The sequence below is a fragment of the Paroedura picta genome, chromosome 16 (assembly GCF_049243985.1).
Source record: "Paroedura picta isolate Pp20150507F chromosome 16, Ppicta_v3.0, whole genome shotgun sequence".
NCBI lineage: Eukaryota > Metazoa > Chordata > Lepidosauria > Squamata > Gekkonidae > Paroedura > Paroedura picta.
Window position 1 is genome coordinate 27,891,849 of NC_135384.1, and position 20,078 is coordinate 27,911,926.

Sequence of the window (20,078 nt, forward strand, 5' to 3'; positions counted from 1 at the left end):
CCCAAGTTAATTAGATCAAGAGAGCTGTTGATCCAAATTCAAGCACGGGAAAACTGTGGGGGGAAACCCAGAATAGTCTCCAATATTAACATTCTCCTTGGTCATAATATTGTCCCCTTAGATGTATTCCTCCCAAATCAACCTAAATTCATACTAAGGATGTGCTCATAGAACATTGTGGAGTAGGCTATTCTTCAGTTCCTTTGAGGTTAGACAATGTCTAACTCAATTCAGTATTATACACTAACAAGAAACATCGACTACCAAGGATGGTTTTCTCTCTGGTTAGGTCTCCTTTTGCTTATCGGTAAATAAGTCAAAAAATGAGAGCTAGTGATGACTCGGCATGTTTTGTTTCCTCCACCTAACGGTAAATGGATCAAGGCTGAAAATGTATTCACGGCACTGAATGCTATGGCATTGAAAATCTGGACAGGAAACAGTACTTTTCTAGTCATCGTACTGCATATTCCCTCATCCCTCAGTATAATTTAACTAAATCGAAATTGGATGGCAGTAGAAACCTGTATAGAAAATATATGCCGTGAATTTCCTAGGACCAATTTAATTATCGCTGGCAATTTTAATGCAAGATTGAGTGATATTGCTCAAGCAGAGCATCTACAAGTGGATGGATTTGATTAGATAAACAGTGTGGTTGTGGAAAGCTCTACAAAAGACAAGTAAACAAATTCTGCAGGTTGCTGAATTTAGGGTCAAGCAACAGATTATTAATGATCATAAATGGCCAGCCTGGCAATTAATGATTCTGGAGATTTTACATGTATTAATTTGGGTGGGATCATTATTTGATTATATATTAACTAACTAACTGTGGGCGACTTTACGGGGAGTGATTATCTACCCTTGCTGTTGGAAATTCACTCTATAGATCTGTGTTTTTCCTAACTCATCCTAGGATCCTTTGATACAGAGAGATCTGAAAGTGAAAGCAAAACTGTGGCCAGTTGATCTGAAAGGGAAGTGTGGGTGACCGTGTTTTCAGCTCTGTGCCTAAATATGGCAAAACAAATAAGGGATGAGTCTTCGGTGTTGCAAAAGTAGAATAAGACTGGGGGGTCTTTTTGAAAAATTTCAAATCTATTCTTTTCAAACAAGCTTATTCAAAGAACCAGAGGAAGTTGACGGTTTGATAACGATTGCAGATTGCTAAGAAGGCCGCAAAGATTGTGTCAGTATGACCTCAAACGGGATCTATTAGAGTTATTGGGATTTTTAAAAAGACCTTTATAAAAACTGGTCAACCAAAAAGAAGATACATCGATGGGCCGGGAACCGCTGCAGGAAGGATCCGTCAGCCAACTCAAATGTCTTTTGGAAACGGATAAAGGAGGCTGCAGAGTGAAGAGGAAAGTTTGTGTTGCCTTGCTCCTTTAGTGTGGGAATATCGTTTTTGTCAATTGTTTTTTGAACCCATCGTTGTCGACTCAAAGGTACCCAATAGACTGGTGGCCCCAAGGTGGCATCCAGTTACTTCTAGAGCAATATCAAAGTTAAATTAAATTCATAAGGCTCCCGATCCTGACTTATGCCCAGCTGCGTTTTTTAAAGGCAAATCCAATTGAGTGGCTAGGATTCTTGCTCCCTGTTTTTATGGGGTGATATGACCAAATATGGTCATGTCAAGAAATCCCCCCCTCCCCCTGGGTCTCCATTTAGACTTCATATTTGTAAATAAAGTAAATATTACAAAAATGTCATGAAGTCTCCCGACTGCTCTCCTCTGAATTCCACCGAACTTGATAGTGGTTGCAAACTTGTCATCACTCAGGAAAGTGAGAACCTACATGTTTATAATTTCTGCGTTATGGGAACACAAATGAAACTGGCTTGGTTTGTATTTTGTGTGTCTAGATTTATCTCAGTGGCCTCTGCCCCAATGTGCTTGCAGGCCCTCTATCACATGCCTTCAGAATATAGCCATTGCCTAGATGAGTAATGGTGATCGGAACATGACTCTTGAAGATTATGTATAAATCAAGCCTAAAATTGCAGCAGTGAAGAAGAGCGTGCTCAGGCTGAACACAGTATCTGTGTGGCTTTTATGATCTGGAACTCGACCAACAGCCAGTGCAGCTGCTAAGAGGACAGGTTGAATATTAGCTCTCCACAGGGTCTTTGTGAGGACTTCTGGACTTGTAATTTCCGGGTCAGGGACAAGGGTAGGCCCGCATAAAATAAGTTATAGTAATCTAGCCTGGAGATGACTGTCGCATGGATCACTGTGGCTAGGTGTTTTCGGTCCAGGTACGGTGCCTGGCAAGGGTGGATAAATGCCTCCCAAGCTACTTTTGTGACCTGCACTCCATGGTAAAGAAGGCATCGAAGGTCAACTCCAAGTTCCTTACAGTCTGCACAGGTGGTAGCTGCACCCCAAGACAGGGGAGGCACCCTTTCTCCTCTGGTCTCTTCCTTCCCAGCCATAGGACCTCTGTCTTTGCTGGAGCCATTCTGTCAGGGTTTCCAGACCCCTGTCCAAGGAATCGGGTGGGGTATTCAGCTGGCCACTCATTAATAGGTATAGCTGGATGTCATCTACATATGTAAGCCGCCCTGAACCTTCGGGGAGGGCAGTATATAAATATATTAAATATAATATAATAAATACATACATAAATATTGGGGAGACCCAAGTCCACACTCCCTGACCAGCTGGGCAGGAGGGCACATAAAGGTGTCGTGCCCTGTGGTACTGCGCATTAGACAGAGATGCTGATTCCATGAACTTAGGCAGATTGTGAGTGGGTGGCAGAAGGGAGCATTTGAGACTGCTTGGTTCTTGTGGCCATTTCCTGCTATCTGCAGGGGGTTGGACTAGATGACCCTGGTGGTCCCTTCCAGCTATGATTCTATGATTGGTGGTCCTTGTGAAAGTTTATCCCCTACCATACAGTTTATTAGTCTTTAAGGGGCTCCTGGATTCTTGCTCTCCCCCCCCTTGCTCCTTATCACCCTCCCCTTGACCACATTTTTGATGGTGGGTAGAATTCAGGACGTTGGGAGGGGGAGGTATGAACGATACTCAACAACATGCGTGACAAGACTTACGTCAGTTCATTGTGGGTTTTCAAGGAAGGGGGGCATTTCTGTTGGGGACTGTTTATAGGCCGGCTCCTTAGAGCCGCTCTCTCTTTCCAACCTCTGGTTCAGACTGACAAGGAGAAGCCCTGCGTCATGAGCTCCCTACTCCTCCGGGGCATGTGGCTGCCTCGTCTGGTCTGGCTACAGACAGTCCATAAGCTGCTCTGACACGGCTAAGAGAGCGTTCGCACTGAGCTTTTAGTAAGCTTTGAGCGCTGTTTTTAGTTGTGGAAAGGCGCCTATTCTTGGAAGGTTTGCGCGGTTCCTTAACCAAAAGGCTCCTTGGGAGAGACAGCGTTAGTTAATCCCGTCGTGCCTGGCCATGGCTATGAACACGCATTCAGCACTTGCTGTCCATTTGACTTCCTGTCACTGCTTTTCTATGGCTTTGGTATAGCACGGCTTCTTGGCATTTGCGTGCCTACGGGAGGGGGGATAATGGGAAGTTCCAAGAACTATTGTACTCAAAAAAGGGAATTTTGGATTGTAAAAGTAATGGGCAAACCAGTAGTATTCTGTATCGGCAAGAGGGCAAGCTGTGTCAGGGCGGGAAACTGAGGGCAGGAATGTGCTTGCTCCATTTCTTTACAAGCACCGGAAAACTACAGAATGGTGATACTCAATCAAGGACTCGGTTTCCAGAGTGTTTTGGCTTTCATTTTAAAAAAATAATAGAGAAAGGAAGACTAACCTGGCAAAGGCCACCTCTTTATTCCAACAAAGTGGAAGTCTGAGGTCAGTCAAAACGGGTCCCCAAGGTCCAGATTTGCTTTCAAATAACTTTCTCAGAGACTTGGTGGACACCCCAATGTTGCTTTTTAAATACGTGTCCACAACTAATCCTAAATCTGGATTTTACACCACAAGACATCATCTGGAGAGCCAGGGTTTGGCCACCCCTGGTTCATTGTAGCATAACCATGCGTAAGCTACAGACTGCTTCATCAGATGTATATGCTAAGAAGATGCCAAGTAGCCATGCCTGTGAAGGACTGATTTATCTTCTCTGGTACTTCTTGTAGATACGAAATGTAGGGTTTTTCTTGCGCTGGACACCTGCCTTCTATCCCAATAGCCATGTCTCCACCTGACGCTAGCAGTCCTCGTACAGATCAAGCGCTAGATTCGGGAGAGGGGTCCCCGTGTTTGTAGATCGGCAAAAGAGCTGCATCCGCCTAACCGAACGTTGCACCATGTTCCACTGGGTGGGATTGCGTAGGACGTGTCGATTCTATCCTTGTACGTCCCCCACAGAATAGAAATAGCAGCGTTTCCAAAAAGAACTTTGCAATCCTTGCCGCTCATCATATGTCAATGTGACTAATAACTGAAGGAACGTGTTTTGCTGTCCCAACAACCAGTATCAGTTGAAATTCTTTAAATAATTGACCGGCCAGTTCATCGTGTCTTCGATCTGCGCTAGTCAAGCGGCCGGCACCGGTCCACTAGGAAGGTTTCAGGGTCGAACCCCCGGACTGGGAAAAAATTGCCCTCTTGGGCGACGGTAGCCCTGATGCAGGCAACGTTGGGGGCAAATGGGGTGAAAGTTCCCGCACTTAGTTATTTGTATCTGTTTGTTTGTTGACAGAATATTCTCCTTCCTGGATGTGGTCACGCTGTGCCGTTGTGCTCAGGTCTCCAGGGTAAGACTGCTTGCATGCCAGGACCGGTGAGGTTTCAACTGCTTGTGTCTTGCCCACCTCCAGTCGGCCTGCTGGTTTCAAAAGCAGGGAAGGTGTCAACATGAAACGAGCCTTTTGTCCATTCGCTTTGCCATTCATTTCTTGTCTTACGCAGACAAGCACAAGTGGGTGATGCAAAGGAAGTGGGCATTCTTGCGCGTTCATAGAGACCACAGCTTGGCTGTGTATCTGTCCCAAAAATATGTCATGGCTTCATCGGGGTGGGTGAGGGGGAGGAAACAAAGTTGTCACAACCTGTGATGAGTGCGGTGGGCATTGGTGAGGCATGACGTCACGCTTACTGCGTGTCTCCAATACGGCATTGCCAGATGCCCAGAGGACCACTCATGCATTACGCATTCTGCCCCACTTCTCATCCCGAAGGATCCACAGGACAGTGTAAACAGTATGATGAAATGCATTTAATTTGGAGACGCCTCCATCTCCTCTCACATACCAGCACTCTTGGAGAGGTATCCCATCTGAGTCTGAAGTCTCAAGGGTGTCCAAACGGTAGCTCTCCAGATGTCCAGGGTGTGTTGCCAGGGGCTCATGGGAATTGTAGTCCATGGGCATCTGGAGAGCCACAGTTTGGCCACTGCTGATTTAAGCCTTTCTGCTTATCACCATCCTTTTTCAAGTAGTCCTAATCCCCTGGCAGTCCTGTACGGATTCCCAAGTATAGTTGTAGACACTGTTCCATGTGCCAACCACCCTATAGCTTCATATTTGTCCCATGTTTTAAAAATACCAAAGTATTCAAAGACTTCAAGTACTTTCCCTGGGGGAAGGCTAGAGCGTTTGGGTCCTTTCCTTCCTTCCTTCCTTCCTTCCTTCCTTCCTTCCTTCCTTCCTTCCTTCCTTCCTTCCTTCCTTCCTTCCTTCCTTCCTTCCTTCCTTCCTTCCTTCCTTCCTTCCTTCCTTCCTTCCTTCCTCCTTCCTTCCTTCCTTCCTTCCTTCCTTCCTTCCTTCCTTCCTTCCTTCCTTCCTTCCTTCCTTTTTTGGGGGGGAGACCAAATGAAACGGAACATGCTAAGAGGTCTGTAAAATGATGAACTGATGTCAAGAGAAAGGGGTTAGATAAGTTTTGCTCTCTTTCCGACTTGGGGTCATCCGATGGAACGGACAGGAAAATCAAGATGGGGGGAAAGACGACATACGGTGTGTTCAGGGTCGTTAGTTTTGCACAAGTGATGGGTCTTAGCAAATGAAGCCTCAGCATTAAAAAGAAATAAGTATTTTGGAATAGTTAAGGCTCTGTTCGTGGGAGGTCATTGTTGAAAACAGGACGTTTTACTAGGTGGGCTGTGGGTCTCCCCGCCCCCCTGACTTTCCCAAGGAAACCTGCCGTCTGGCTCTCACAGGGCCTTGCTGCCTGAATCATAGCAGCCGTGAAGCAACCGTGCAGACTTTTTCCGGTGGTCTGTGTAAAGGTTGTGTAGCCCCAGCATTTGTGCATAAATCATAGCTTTCCCTATCTGGGGCATGCCAAAGGTTTTTTTTGATGGCTGTACCAAAGCTGCCTGCGGGCTTTTTTTAGCTGACGTCTGAAATAGCCAACAGAACAACCAGCAATTGAGTCCAACCATTGCACTGTAGTCTGGTTGCCATTCAGAAGGCCCTGCCTTGCAGGGGTCTCTGCCTCGCGTGGCAAGCACCCCACCAGCAGCCGATAGCACGGATCTGAATCTGACCAAAGATGCCTTTTGCCTGTCCCCCTCCCCCTAATTTCACTGCTGACTTGTCTCCCCTTCTCTTTCTCCGCAGGCCTGGAACGTCCTGGCCCTGGACGGTAGCAACTGGCAACGCATTGACCTGTTTGATTTCCAGAGGGACATAGAGGTATAATTAAGTGACGGGCAAAAAAGCCATTTCTCTTGTTAAACCGTAATTACGGCCCTGCGTAAGATTAATAACAACCCGCGTAACCTTTTGCGGCTCTTCCCCAGAGACGGGAATAATTAATTTTTAGTTCCTAGCTCCAGGGAGCCTATACAGCTGTGGCAGCCGTTTCAGATGCTAGAACTACATTTGGTCGTTCTGTAGGGAAGGGGGCATGTTCATCCATGTGCTCTGGCACGGTGGTAAAAATTAGTTTTCGGAGCATAACTTCACAAACGTTGTGCCGTTAAGAGACACGGTGCAATTCGGCCAGGCGTGGCAGCCTGATTCTGGCAGGATGCCCTTGAAGGTTTGGAAAGGATCCGTTATTTGGATAACGGTGACGTCTTTACTACTGGGGTGGGAAGGAACGTGTGGTCCGGGCAGCCGGCTTCAGGCATCAAAATGTCTCGCACCCTTTCTGAGCTCAGAACACATGAAACGGAATCAAACCATCCGCCTTCCAAAACTCTGCAGGTCTTTCTCATCACCTACCACCCGATCCTTGAGATGCTGAGGTTTGAACCTGGGGCCTTCTGTGTGCTAAGCAGATGCTTCACCACTGAGCCATGACCCGCTCTAGCAGCCATTGCTAGGAAGCTGCCTAGCAATAAACCGGGGCCTGGGCTGATAAGAATGTATTTCCTTGGTCATCTTGGCCAAAGTCGGCCCATTTCCATGCTTCAGTGCTCACACCCATGTCATCGAACGAGACATTGCAACTTTTTATTTGTGCCCTTGCGGGTGATCCAAAATAAACCCTGCCAGCACAGAAATTGGGTGAGGGGGTCTTAGATCTACCTGTTTTGTTGTGTCAGTCGCATGCCTGGTATTCTGCAGAATACCAACCATGTGTAAGTTTAGATCGGCCTTTCTCGAGTGTTTTACTGTTGAGAAACCGCTGAAGCATTCTTCATGGTGTGATTGTGCAGAACATGGTGGGGAAGCAGAGCTGTGTACAGACCTACCTGAGCCCCCTCCCCTTCCGACCCCTCCAGGCTCACCATTGGCCATTCAGGGAGAGGTGTCGACGTGACCAAATATGGTCATATCCACCGATAAGTGTTTTTAAATATATATATATAAACAATTAATTAACTCCCACCCATTCCGGAAACCCTTCCAGGGATGTCAAAAAACCCCAGGGTTTCACAAACCCTTGGTTGAGAAAATGCAGCTTATCTGGACAGGGGAAAGGTGAAGGAGGCAGCAGCGGTTGGTGAAAGGGGGCAGGAAGAGGATAAGGAAGGAAAGATGGTCATTGAGGTTTTTACCAAAAAAAGTGAGATTCGAGAGGGGGAGGGGGACTTTCTGCCTGGAGAGTTCTGAGCTGTGCTCTCAGTCCTGCCAATTATTTTGGAGCGTCGTATCAAGGGCTTTCTCTTTCTGATCCGATTCCAGGGACGGGTAGTAGAGAACATTTCCAAAAGATGCGGGGGTTTCTTGCGGAAGCTGAGCTTGCGCGGATGCCAAGGCGTCGGAGACAACGCATTAAGGTAAACAGCTCCGGTTTCCATGTTTGTTTTCCGCAGCAAAGGATTTCTTTTCATCGCCAAACGACATCTGGAGCGTGCTTACGTAGGGGCCGGTGGCGTATCAACCCACAGATTTATTCAGGTCTAACAGCAGAGATTATCATCACCTCCCCGAACTGTACCTTGAATGAAACTGTGTTGCTCTGATCTCAGATTTTGTCCTGTCGCTTCAGACCAACCCGGCGACCCACCTGAGATAAACGTTGTTAGTTTTAAGGTGCCCCGGGACTTGGACAGGGTGTTTAGAAAACAGCCTGGGATCTTTCTGTTCTATTTGTGTCTTGCCCTTTTTCCTAGGATGTCAGGGCAGAGTAGATGGTGTGTGCCCCCCCCTCCCTTTTATCTATTCTCACAATACCCTGCTGAGGAACATTAGGCTGAGAAACAGTGACAGACTCCAGGGCACTGGTGAAGCTTCCTTACATACCTACCATACTCAGCCACAGAGCCCCGTGCCTGCGTTGCCCCCAGTGAGCGGAAGAGTTTTGACAAGCAGATGCCGCCAATATAAAATGCACGTTGCAGTAAAACGTTCCCCTTTTCTCTCTGCTCTGAAGGACGTTCGCCCAGAACTGCAGGAATATTGAAGTGTTGAACCTCAACGGCTGCACCAAGATCACAGATGCGTAAGTGGACCTGGCATTTGACTCTAATACTACTGGGGAGAGTATCCTGTGCAAGACAGGACTGGTGGGCTGTAGGTGCAGGAGTGGAAGAGGTGGCTCCCGCTTGTGGGGAGAGGAAGGGTCATCAATTCAGTAGCTGTTTGGGGATCGTACGTACGGAGAGGGTTCCCTTTATTCCTTGGTGATAAGTCGTTATCACTGGGCCGTGTTCCTGCCCAGGACTAATTACTTGGAGCTTTCAGTCCGTGGGAGGCACACAAACCACCTTCCATCTCAAAGGCAGGGGAACAGCTTAGACAGCAGGTGGGTTTTCTTCTTGTCCCCTCGATGCTTTCCAGCCACAGAAACATGCCCCTCTTCCCCCGTCACCTTTTCGGAGGAGGGTGATTAGGGAAGAAAACAGGCCCCTGGACCACTAACTCTTGAAGGTCTACTTCAAAATCCCTTCTGTCTTCACAAGCCTGCCGTATATGATCATGTCAACCCCACCCTGTTTTGGACAGGCAGGAGCACAGAGCCCGAGGTGCCGTGTAGCTTGCACAGAATAGCTGTACTATATCATATCCCCCCCCCCCCTGCAAGAATCTTCCATGTGGGGTTCCAGAGACAGAAGCCTGTTTTATTTTCAAAACTATGCACACGGTTAATTCTCTTTAAAACACTGATGCGTGCGCACACAGAACGGATAAAAAGCGTCTACTTCTTTCTATTCGCTCATATTTAAAAAAATAATAAAATTGCTCCTGCCTTCCAAATGTTCCTCCCAGTTTGTGTTAAGAGAAAATTATATATATATGTCACTTCAGGGTAGTCAAACTGTGGCCCTTCAGATATCCATGGACTACAATTCCCATGAGCCCCTGCCAGCGAACGCTGGCAGGGGCTCATGGGAATTGTAGTCCATGGACATCTGGAGTGCCGCAGTTTGACTACCCCTGCCCCATATTGTTGAAAATAGCCAGTCTCTTTGGCCCTGCTGGGGGGGGGGGGGAACCAGTCCCTGGCAGTCGTAACGCTGATGCTCCGTGTTGTCTGTTCCCCTCCTCCAGTACCTGTACAAGCCTTAGCAAGTTCTGCTCCAAACTCCGGCATCTCGATCTGGCTTCTTGCACCTCAATCACCAACCTGTCCCTCAAAGCTCTGAGGTGAGTGATTTGCAGCTCCGGCGATTGGGCCTTTTCACCTTGGATTTCTCAATGTGCAGCCCTCGCAAGGGCTTGTTGGTTTGGAAAACAACAGAAGTTGCATACCTCTGTGACGGAGGCGCACGCTCCCCTTCCTTTAATCTTGCCTTGCTTCGGCTCTTCAGTGCCTGCCGGCAGAAGGGCCACCCAGAGCTGTAATTTAAGGGAAAGGACCCCTTTCTCTTTCCTTGTGGGTCTCATGGAGCGGATTCAAGGGACCTGAGAAGGACCCGTAAATGTTCCCTTGGCTTGGCTCTCAGTCTGAAAGGTCCCCCTTTGGAGTAGAGTAGCTAGGCCACTGGGGAGAGAGTGGGGGGTATAGGTTTGTCAGCTCCAGACTGGGGAACCTCCTGGAGGTGGGAGGGAGAACACTGCCACAGAGTCCGTCCTCCAAAGCATCCTTTTTCTCCAGGGCAAGTGATCTTTATCGTCTGGAGATGAGCTGAAATTCGGTGGGATCCCCAGGCCCCACCTGGCATGCCGAAGTAGGAGGGGACAAAGCAGGCTTTCCATTCACACTGGGCAAAGTTAACAAGACCTGGGCAGTCACAAGGCGGCGACTCTGTTCACTGCCCCCAGGACCTGCTGGAGACATCATGTAGGGTGCACAAAGGCACCTGTCCCTTTTTCCCAGCAGGGTTCCCCATGGGCTTTCCGGCCCCCTCACACCCCCACCACTTGCCAATCATTGTAACAGTGCTTGCATTTGGTGGCAGCCCTTGAGCTCAACCGGGGTTTCTTGATGGCCCTGGAAGCGTTTCCTGAATGGGGTAGGAGTTAGTGAATTTTTAATGTATTTTTAAAATTCGTGTTAAATGTGTATCAGGTGACATGACCATATAACAGGGGTGGCCCAACTGTGGCTCTCCAAATATCCGTGGACTACAATTCCCATGAGCCCCTGCCAGCATGCGTTGGCAGGGGCTCATGGGAATTGTAGTCCAGGGACATCTGGAGAGCCACAGTTGGGCCACCCCTGCCATATATGATCACGTCAACCCTACCCGCTCCCTCCCCAAATGGCCAAAGATGGGCCTGGAGGGGGTAGGAAGGGGAGGGGCCCTGGGTGGGCATGTCCACAGCTCTGCTTCTCAGTCATATTCTGCACAGTCGTGCCACTTCTGGGGTTTCACAAAGCCTGAGGAATGTCTCCGGGGTTTCTCAATGGTCAAAAAGTTGGAAAAAGCTGCCCTGGAGTCTGCTCTGAGCAAGGGGCATCAGCTGTTCACAGGCTCTGGCAGGGAAGGGGTTAAAACTCTCTCATCTGGAAAGCTGGATTTTCCTCCCTGACTTTCCTGCCTCCTTTCCCTTCCCTCCTTCCCCTTTCGCCTCCCAAGCGAGGGCTGCCCTCTGCTGGAGCAGCTCAACATCTCCTGGTGTGACCAAGTGACAAAAGATGGCATCCAGGCTCTGGTGAGAGGCTGCGGTGGACTCAAAGCCCTGTTCCTTAAAGGCTGCACACAGGTACTCCTCTCCGGGGCAGGCAAGGGTGCTCAAGCACAGAAGGTGGCTTGCATGTGTTGTCTCCCTTGGGGGGTCCACTGGGGGCCCCTGAGTTTGGGCCACTGCGTGTTGGACTGGAGGGGCCCTTGGCCTGATCCGACAGGGCTTCTCTTATGTTGCTTGTGACACCGGTGTGTTTTGATCAGTCTAAGGTGGAGAAAGCCTCTACGGCAGAGAAAGAAAAGCGGGTTTGCAGTTGCTCAGAGAAGATAATGGCGACCTGCAAAGAAAGAAGCCCCAGTTAGGCGTTTGAGCGAATGTGGGCTTAATTTTAGAATCCAGGCTACTTTTAAAAATAGCTTAAGTTTTTGTCTTATTTATGGAACTCTCCGGGGAATCAATATCGGTGGGGATATGGCCCTGGTTCTCAGTAGCTTGCCATCTGTTCTCCTGGATTCAGGGACATTCGGTAACATTTTTTAGTGGCAGAAACCACCTTTGTTTTTCCCTTTTCAAAAATTTAATGCTTAACGCCCCCCCCCCCACCCTGAAGCATGCTCACTTGAAACAAAGAAGCAGGCTAGAAATAAGTCAATAAAACTCACACCTGCCAATCCGAGCAGGCTCAGAGGAATCGCAGGTGAGCAACGATTCTCCAGTATTTTTGAATATCTCCATGACAAGGCCGAGTATTTTGAAGGTTCTATCAAGGAACTTCTGGGGCTGCCACCCCACAAAGGGTGCTTCTGCCAGCAAGGGAGAGCCGGCAGGGTGTCGTGGCTAAGAATGGCAGACTCAACCGGAGAACCGGCTTTGATCCCCCTGCCAGGTGAATTTGGGCCTGTCACAGATCTCTCAAAGCTCTCCCCTCGCCACCTGCCTCCCAGGCCTCCTGTTGTGGGGAGAGGAAGGCGATTGTAGGCCGCTTGGACACTCCCTAAGGGTAGAGAAAAGTGGGGTGAAAAAAACTCTTCCTCCTTTGTCTTCTCCATAGATCAGGCGTTCTCAACCAGGGGGTCCTGGATGGGTTTCCTAAATGGGTGGGAGTGAATCAATTTTTTAATGTTTTAAAAATTTTCTTAACTTTTATAATGCGATTATTAAGCATATACGGTCATGTCGACCCACACCCCCTCCCAAAATGGACAATGATGGGCTGGGAGGGGATGAGAAAGGGGGGAGGCGGGAGGGGGGTGTATGGACACAGCTGTGCTTCCCAACCATATTCTGGGGTTTCTCAACTGAAAAAGTTGAGAATTTGTGAATTTATATTTGCAGCTGGAGGACGAAGCCCTCAAATACATCGGAGCTCACTCTCCTGAGCTGGTGACTCTGAACCTGCAGACCTGCTTGGTAAGTCATCCCTCCCTGTGAATCTCCATGCAGTGTTTTCTTTTCTCCAAGCCGGCAGAGGCCTTGCGGACTGAACCACGTGGCGTGACACCCACACTCCCAAGAACTGCCCTGACGATTCTCCTGTTGGTCTGGAGGGTCTTCCCTCCAAGCTTAACTTTTTTTTAATACGTCTTAAAAATACAGTTGCTTGCGTGGTTTTTGTTTTGTTTTGTGTGGGTTTTTCCTTTTTCTTTTTTTAAGTTGGACCAGGAAGCACATTTTTATCCTGCAAGAAAATATCCTGTGTACCAATTTGTGGTCCCTGCCAAAAATGAAACGTCCAGCCCAAAAAAGGAGCTGGTTTTGAGAGGCCATACATAGTTGGCATACATAGTTGGCATCCCGCTTTTGGCCTGGCATTTCCCAGTGAGCTCTTGCTTCCCTGCCAAAAGGGATTGAAAGCTCAATATCTGTGTCTATCTGTAGGTGTTACATGCGTGAATAAATATATATCATAAGCACACACGTGTCTATTTGATGTGCAAATCATATCTTTTGAGCCGGTTCCTCTCCAAGGAAAGGGGAATAAAAATATCTTTTTTACTGGTGACTTTGACTTCTCTCTCTCTCTTTCCTGACAGCAAATTACAGACGACGGCTTGATCACAATCTGCAGGGGGTGCCACAAGCTGCAGTCCCTGTGTGCCTCCGGCTGCTCCAACATCACCGACGCCATCTTGAATGCTTTAGGGCAAAACTGCCCAAGACTTAGGTAAGTGGCATTCGCTCTCCAAGGGCACGAGTTGGACGTGCGCAGCAGTTAGGATTTCAGACGAGGCACAACCTGGCAACCAGCTGGACAGGCGAAAAATTGGAAGGGCGGAGTATTGGATTTTTTTCTGCTCTTACCTCTTGACACGCGTTCCAGAGTTGTTTTGGGAAGCAGAGTTAACAAAATCTTTGAAACAAATAGAGGCGTGGCCGGTTTCCGGGCATGCTGTGGGATGCTGCTTATCCTTTCTATGTGAGTCCGGAAAGCCTGTTTGGTGTCGTGGTTAGGAGTGCGGACTTCTAATCTGGCATGCCGGGTTCAATTCCTCGCTCCGCCACATGCAGCCATCTGGGCGACCTTGGGCTCGCCACGGCACTGATAAAACTGTTCTGACCGAGCAGTGATATCAGGGCTCTCTCAGCCTCACCCACCCCACAGGGTGTCTGTTGTGGGGAGAGGAAAGGGAAGGGGATTGTAAGCCCCTTTGAGCCTCCTTCGGGTAGAGAAAAGCGGCATATAAGAACCAACTCTTCTTCTTCTTCAGTAATCTCAGGGCTCTCTCAGCCTCACCTCCCTCACGGGGTGTCTGTAGGGGGGAGAGGAAAGGGAAGGCAATTGGAAGCCCCTTTGAGCCTCCTTCAGGTAGAGAAAAGTGGCATATAAGAACCAACTACTTCTTCTTCTTGCTGGTAGAGAAAGGGAGCCCCCAAGATACAGCAGGCGAGAAATCACGACCTGGCACTGACAGCTGAAGCGCTGTTCCGATGTGGAATGTCAGAAACGGGCTCTGCCAAGCATCAGACGTTGGCCGTTGTGTTTATATTTACCGTGTTTTGTTTCCCGTGCAGAATATTGGAAGTGGCCCGATGTTCTCAGCTTACAGATGTGGGCTTTACCACGCTGGCGCGGGTAAGCGCCTGGCTGCACGGTTTGCTTCCTGGGGGCTTGCCAGTGTGTGTTCAGGCCGCCCTCTGACTGCAGGCATTTGCTTTCTGATGTGGTGAATTTGGGGAGGCGGGCGGCAGTGTTACCCTTGCATATTTAGGCTGCTCAGGAGCAGTGGGGTGTGGGGTGAGATGGAAGAGAAGCAAGCGTGGAATCTCACACGATTTGCCAGGGGCGGGCATGGTGTGTTGTAAAACCATTGTGAGTGAGTGACAGAAGTAGCCTTCCAAGATTGGAAACGGAGTGCAGGCCAGACAATGGGGCATGGGAGCAAAGTTCACCAAGAGAGGATAAAAGAGTGGGTCTAGCAGCCACGGGGGTGGATGGTCGGGTTTGAGTGGCCAGGGAATGGGCAGGGAAGGAGCCAGCCTCAGCAGGGCATCCAGGCCAAGCTGGCTGAAAAGGTGTTTGTAAGTATCTTTTCAGATCTCACAGTCTTGTACATCTCAGAACCCTGGTTGGGACAGGGAGGGGGCAGGGAAGGCCAGCAGGTTCGCCTTTTCAGTTGGTTAAGTTATCAGGATGGGCACAAACTGGCTCACAAAACAAAAATTGTGACAAAATTTTGGCTGGTTCGTGAACTGAAGAGCGGCCACGAACTTCCGCAAATTTTAAAGCAGTTCATAGCAGTTCTTGAAGACAACTGCTTCACAAAAAACCGCTGGGCAGCGGGGAGTAGAAACCAGGGGTTTAAGTGGCTCTGGCCTGTGCTTTTAAAAACCTGGTGAATGCTTAGTTCTGTCTCTCTTTGTGTGCCTTTATTATCTCCAGAATTGTCATGAGCTAGAAAAAATGGATCTGGAAGAATGCGTCCAGGTAATTGTACCTTTTTCGGTTTAAAATGAAAAATGTCCGTACGGTAGGCAAAAGGGCCAAGCTTTTAGCCCAAGGGTGTCCCAGCAAGGGTGTCCCAGCACTGCCTTAAGCTGCTGAGAGAAATATTCCACAGGGGGTTGGACTAGATGACCCTTAAGGCCCCTTCCAACTCTGTGATTCCTCCCCCTCTCTGTAATGTGAAAAATGGGGAACAATCATGTATTGCCTGGATCTTTCAGGACAGAATTGGTCTGTGTTCCAGAGACTCTGTGCCCCCTTGCTTCATAGAATATTACACCGAGCGCTTTCTTTTGGGGCTCTTCCCCGGGGCCAGAGCACTCGTTCTCAAAACCGGCCCTGCCGTTCTCGTCTTTTCCAGATAACAGACAGCACGTTAATCCAGCTCTCGATACACTGTCCGCGGCTCCAGGTTTTGGTGAGTCTTGGAGGGGCTCCCTTGTGCATCCCGACCGGGCTTTAGCAGTTCTGTCAATTGGATTTCGAAGGAGCTTGAATGGTTGGAGAAGAAAACAATGAGGTGGCCCCTATGCTGTAAATCAGCATAACCTAAATAACGCGCCCCAATAACACTTCTGGTGTGGGAAGAATCTTTCCGTCTCAGTCTTGGCTTTGCCCTCCTTCAAACCAGTCCTGCAAGGTAGGTCTTCCTGCCGGGTCGGAGCCGAGTAGGGGGGTGAGAGCTGCAGTAGCTTAAGTTAAGCAGGGAGCCCGGCCCAGCCTGTTCAGATCAGGTGTGGACGTGCAGTTCGTCCTCCTCTCCGAGGGCTCCCAGTTCGGACCTTCCCCCAGCGATCACCTCCTTAGGCATACTGGTACAAGCTCCCGTTTCTTGGCTTTAGCCCCCTGCGGCCACGACAGTGCGGATAGAAGGATATTGATCTCTCTTTCCAGCCTGTTGTAAGGATTCCCACGATTCCGTTGCCTGGGAAATGCACTGCATCAATGTTAAGTGGGGCTAGCTGGTGGTATCACAGCCCTAATAATGCCGATGAGATGGAAGTAGAGCGGCCACTCTCAACTTTTTTTACTGTTGAAAATCCCCTGAAACGTTCTTAAAGATTCGAGATACCTCGGAAGTGGCAGATCGTGCAGAATATGGCAGGGAAGCAGAGCTGTGGACACACCCTCCGGACCCATCATGGGCCATTTTGGAAGGGGGAGCGGGTCAACATGACCAATATGGCAGGCCAAACTGTCCCTCTCCAGGTGTCCGTGCATTGTTTCTTGCATTGTGCGGGGGGTTGGACTAGATGACCCCGCAGATCCCTTCCAACTCCATGATTCTATAACGACAATTCCCGTGAGCCCCTGTCACATCACCTGATAAAGGAGATTAAAAAATATATTAAAAAATAACTCCCCACTCATTTGGGAAATCCTTTCAGGAACATCAAGAAACTCCAGGGCAGGGGTAGTCAACCTGTGGTCCTCCAGATGTCCATGGACATCTGGAGGACCACAGGTTGACTAGGTCTGCTCCAGGGTCTACGAAACCCTGGCTGGGAAAGCCAGAAGTAGAGGGAAAGGGTAGAGTAGCAAGGGCATGGGAGTTACAGGAACAGGAGCAGTGGCTCAATGGAAGAGCCTCTGCTTGGCATGCAGAAGGTCCAAAGTTAAATCACCTGCAGCCTGCCTCTAGTTAAAAACCACTAGGCAGGAGGTGACAGGAAAAAGCTCTGCCTGAGACCCTGGAGAGCCACAGTGAGTCTGAGTCGACAGTACTATCTTGGATGACCCAAGGGTCTGACTCTTTGTGTGTGTGATTGGCCATGAGCAAAACAGACAAGCCTGTATCACCTTGGAGTGGGTGGAGGAGGAGGGAGAGGAGAGATTCATTGAGAAGCACAGGGGTCAGCGTGATGCCCAAGATGCCGCTTGGGGTTAAGAGAAAGAAATAATGGAACTCGTTGGCAGAGAAGCCTGTCTCTGTGCCATCTGCTTCGCATCTGGAAATCCCCGAAATCGAGTGATCCAAGATTTGCAAAGGTTACTGGGGGGGAAATCGGAAAGGGACACGACAGCTAGAGGTTCTTTTAGCTGGATTTTTAAGCTCCACCTTGCTTGGTGGGAAGAGCCCCCATTCCCCCTCCACCCCCCTCATAAGCTGAGCGAAAGGGATGTTGCACGCACCACTAGCTGATTCCCCTTCCTGGTTTTCCTTTGGGTTGTCAGAGTCTGTCCCACTGCGAGCTGATCACCGACGACGGGATCCGCCACTTGGGCAACGGGGCCTGTGCTCACGACCGCCTGGAGGTGATCGAGCTGGACAACTGCCCCCTGATCACTGACGCCTCCTTGGAACATCTCAAGAGCTGCCACAGCCTGGAGAGGATAGAGCTGTACGACTGCCAGCAAATCACACGGGCAGGAATCAAGAGACTCAGGGTAAAATCACTTGCATTAAAAATTATGTGGATGATCTTGCAATTCTTTGAGCTTCCAGTTGTCCGTGTGGAAAGCAACTGATTAGGTCAGCGGGTAGGGGCCCTCAGGTGGGCCGTGGAACTACAGTAATGTTAAAATGTTGTTTTTTAGTATGTAGCTATTTTTTAGATGTTTTTTATTAGCTTGTTTTATATCCTCATGTAAGCTGCCCCGAGACCACTTTGGAAAGAGATGGCCTAAAAGTCTCATAAATAAATAAAATAAACAGCTACTGCCACAGTCCATTAAAGTTTAGCCCTTTTCTTTGTGCAGTTATAAGGGGGACAGTGCAGGCTGCGCATTTCACCTTATAACTCTGCAATAAACCGGTCTAGATACATACATTAAAAAAAAAAAAAGGAAACAGGAAACAATCATGTGGTAGTAGACAGGTATATGATAGCACAGTACCAATCTAGCAATTCTCATTGTTGTTTTTAAAGTCCCACGGCAGAGAAGCAAGAATGGTAGCCTCAGAGGCTGCCAGGGAAAGAGGGGGAAATCTGCTGCTACTTCGTGGCTACGTTGTATGCCTCTGCATTCACATCTGGAACGAGAGCTACACAGAGGACCATCCCTGTGTGGAAGCAGCCAGAAACTCACATGCCTTTTGCCCCTAAAAATGGGGCTAGGAAATCTCCTGGAAGCAGTGGGTGTTGCCAATCATTTCCTGTTTCCCAGCCCTCCTCTAGACGCATCCAGCTCTTTGGTGCTTATTGTGTCAAGCTTTCCGGACGGTTCCCCAAACCACAACAAGAAATGCCTCGTTGTTTGTCTTTTCAGACTCACTTACCCAATATCAAGGTCCACGCCTACTTCGCCCCCGTGACCCCGCCGCCATCCGTGGGGGGCAGCAGACAACGCTTCTGCAGATGCTGCATCATCCTATGACGTGGGGGCCGGTTTACTGTGCGCAGAAAAAGAATAACTGAGTATTTAAATTGCCCTCCTAGAAGCCACCGCAGACACACCAGTCTCTCCGTGGAAGAGTGATGCCGAGGGCCCCTTTGCCGGGGTTTGCTGGAAAAGAAAGCAAAGCAGGGTGTGTGTGGCGGGGCGGAGGGGGGGAGGGACTGGTTGCAGAACTGGGCCCCTCCCTTTTGCCGTATAGCTCCACACTCAACTACATGTCATAGTGTGTATGCACACACATGTGAGCGCTCTTTCTTTCTCTTTCTCTCTGTCTCTCTCACACACACACACAAGTACACATGCATACACAAGTGCACATCGACCTGCCTACGTGTCCCGGCCCAACAACAAGGACCCTGGGCCTGGGAAACCGGGTCAGTGAGATCCTTCCTCTCCCCCCACCCCCCTCTTTTAGGTGGATTGATAGAATTATGAACCATTCCTACTGGGCATGCTCAGAAGAAATCATGGGGGTGGGCAGGGAGAGCAGAGAAGGGGGGAGGGGGGATCGTCACACACATCTGAAGAACTGCTGCGGCTCGGAGGGGTGGGGGTATGGTTTTTCCCCCCCGATACCGGAGACGGCAAGATGGGCAGCCTCGAGCCCACAAGCGTAAGGATCGGGGAGTGATTACTGAGGGAAGGGAACCCTAATGAGAAACTCTGAAAATCCTGCATCCACTGTCCAGAAGGGGAAGAAGAACAAGTTTAAAAACAAGCAAGCAGACGAGAGAACCCCGTGGTTATATTTTTTACTTAAAAAAAAACAAACAAAAACGAAATCATCCTCGTGTAAGGGAACGTTCAAGCAGCCGCCATTGTGAGACATTGATTCCCGCGCTTCTGTAATTCCTCGTTTTCCGTGCCGGCCCAAACACAGAGCATGCTCACCTCGAAGGTTCGCCGGCTTCTCTTCGTGTCCGTAGCATTCGGCTCAGAGGCTTCCTAGATCGTTGTGACGATAAAGCTAGAAATCTGTAACGTCAGGTCTGATTTTATTTTCGGTTTCCCGTTCCTCCTCCCTCCCTCGGAATTGTCAGGCTCCTTTTCTTTTTCTTTCTTTCTTTCTTTTTTTTAATGTCTAATTCTGAAATTGTATGAAATTACTGAACGTTGAAATATATGTCGAGTTCCTTTTTTTTTTTTCTCCCTAAATCCAGAAAAGAGGGGGGGGGGGAAGGAGGGGGTGTCTTTTACCGCAGAGCCACGCTTTGACCACCCAGTTGTGAAATGAGTTGAAGTTATAAAATCGGAAGCTTTTTGTAGAGACGATTTTCCGTTTGTCAAAACCGCCCCAGGCGGCCGCGGATGCCCGAGCTGAAGGCCCTGCCGCGCATAAGCTGCGCACTGTTGCTAACTGTCGTTCCCCTGCGTCGTCAGGGTCATTGGGGGGCTGTCTT

General features: G+C 49.1%; 1 protein-coding gene across 2 annotated transcripts in view; it reads left to right on the forward strand.

The window, feature by feature from the left end:
• Positions 1-19,817, forward strand: part of FBXL20 (F-box and leucine rich repeat protein 20) — a 51,114-nt gene extending 31,297 nt beyond the window's left edge. For both annotated transcript variants that reach the window (XM_077315198.1, XM_077315197.1), the window contains exons 3-15: positions 4,691-4,745; positions 6,552-6,626; positions 8,067-8,161; positions 8,758-8,826; positions 9,876-9,971; positions 11,348-11,474; positions 12,732-12,806; positions 13,430-13,560; positions 14,409-14,469; positions 15,277-15,321; positions 15,701-15,757; positions 17,515-17,727; positions 18,550-19,817. In XM_077315198.1, the coding sequence (XP_077171313.1) occupies positions 4,691-4,745; positions 6,552-6,626; positions 8,067-8,161; positions 8,758-8,826; positions 9,876-9,971; positions 11,348-11,474; positions 12,732-12,806; positions 13,430-13,560; positions 14,409-14,469; positions 15,277-15,321; positions 15,701-15,757; positions 17,515-17,727; positions 18,550-18,657 (1,207 nt within the window). In that variant the 3' untranslated portion in view covers positions 18,658-19,817. The remainder of the gene's footprint in view (positions 1-4,690; positions 4,746-6,551; positions 6,627-8,066; positions 8,162-8,757; positions 8,827-9,875; positions 9,972-11,347; positions 11,475-12,731; positions 12,807-13,429; positions 13,561-14,408; positions 14,470-15,276; positions 15,322-15,700; positions 15,758-17,514; positions 17,728-18,549) is intronic.
• The last annotated feature ends 261 nt before the right edge of the window (positions 19,818-20,078 follow it).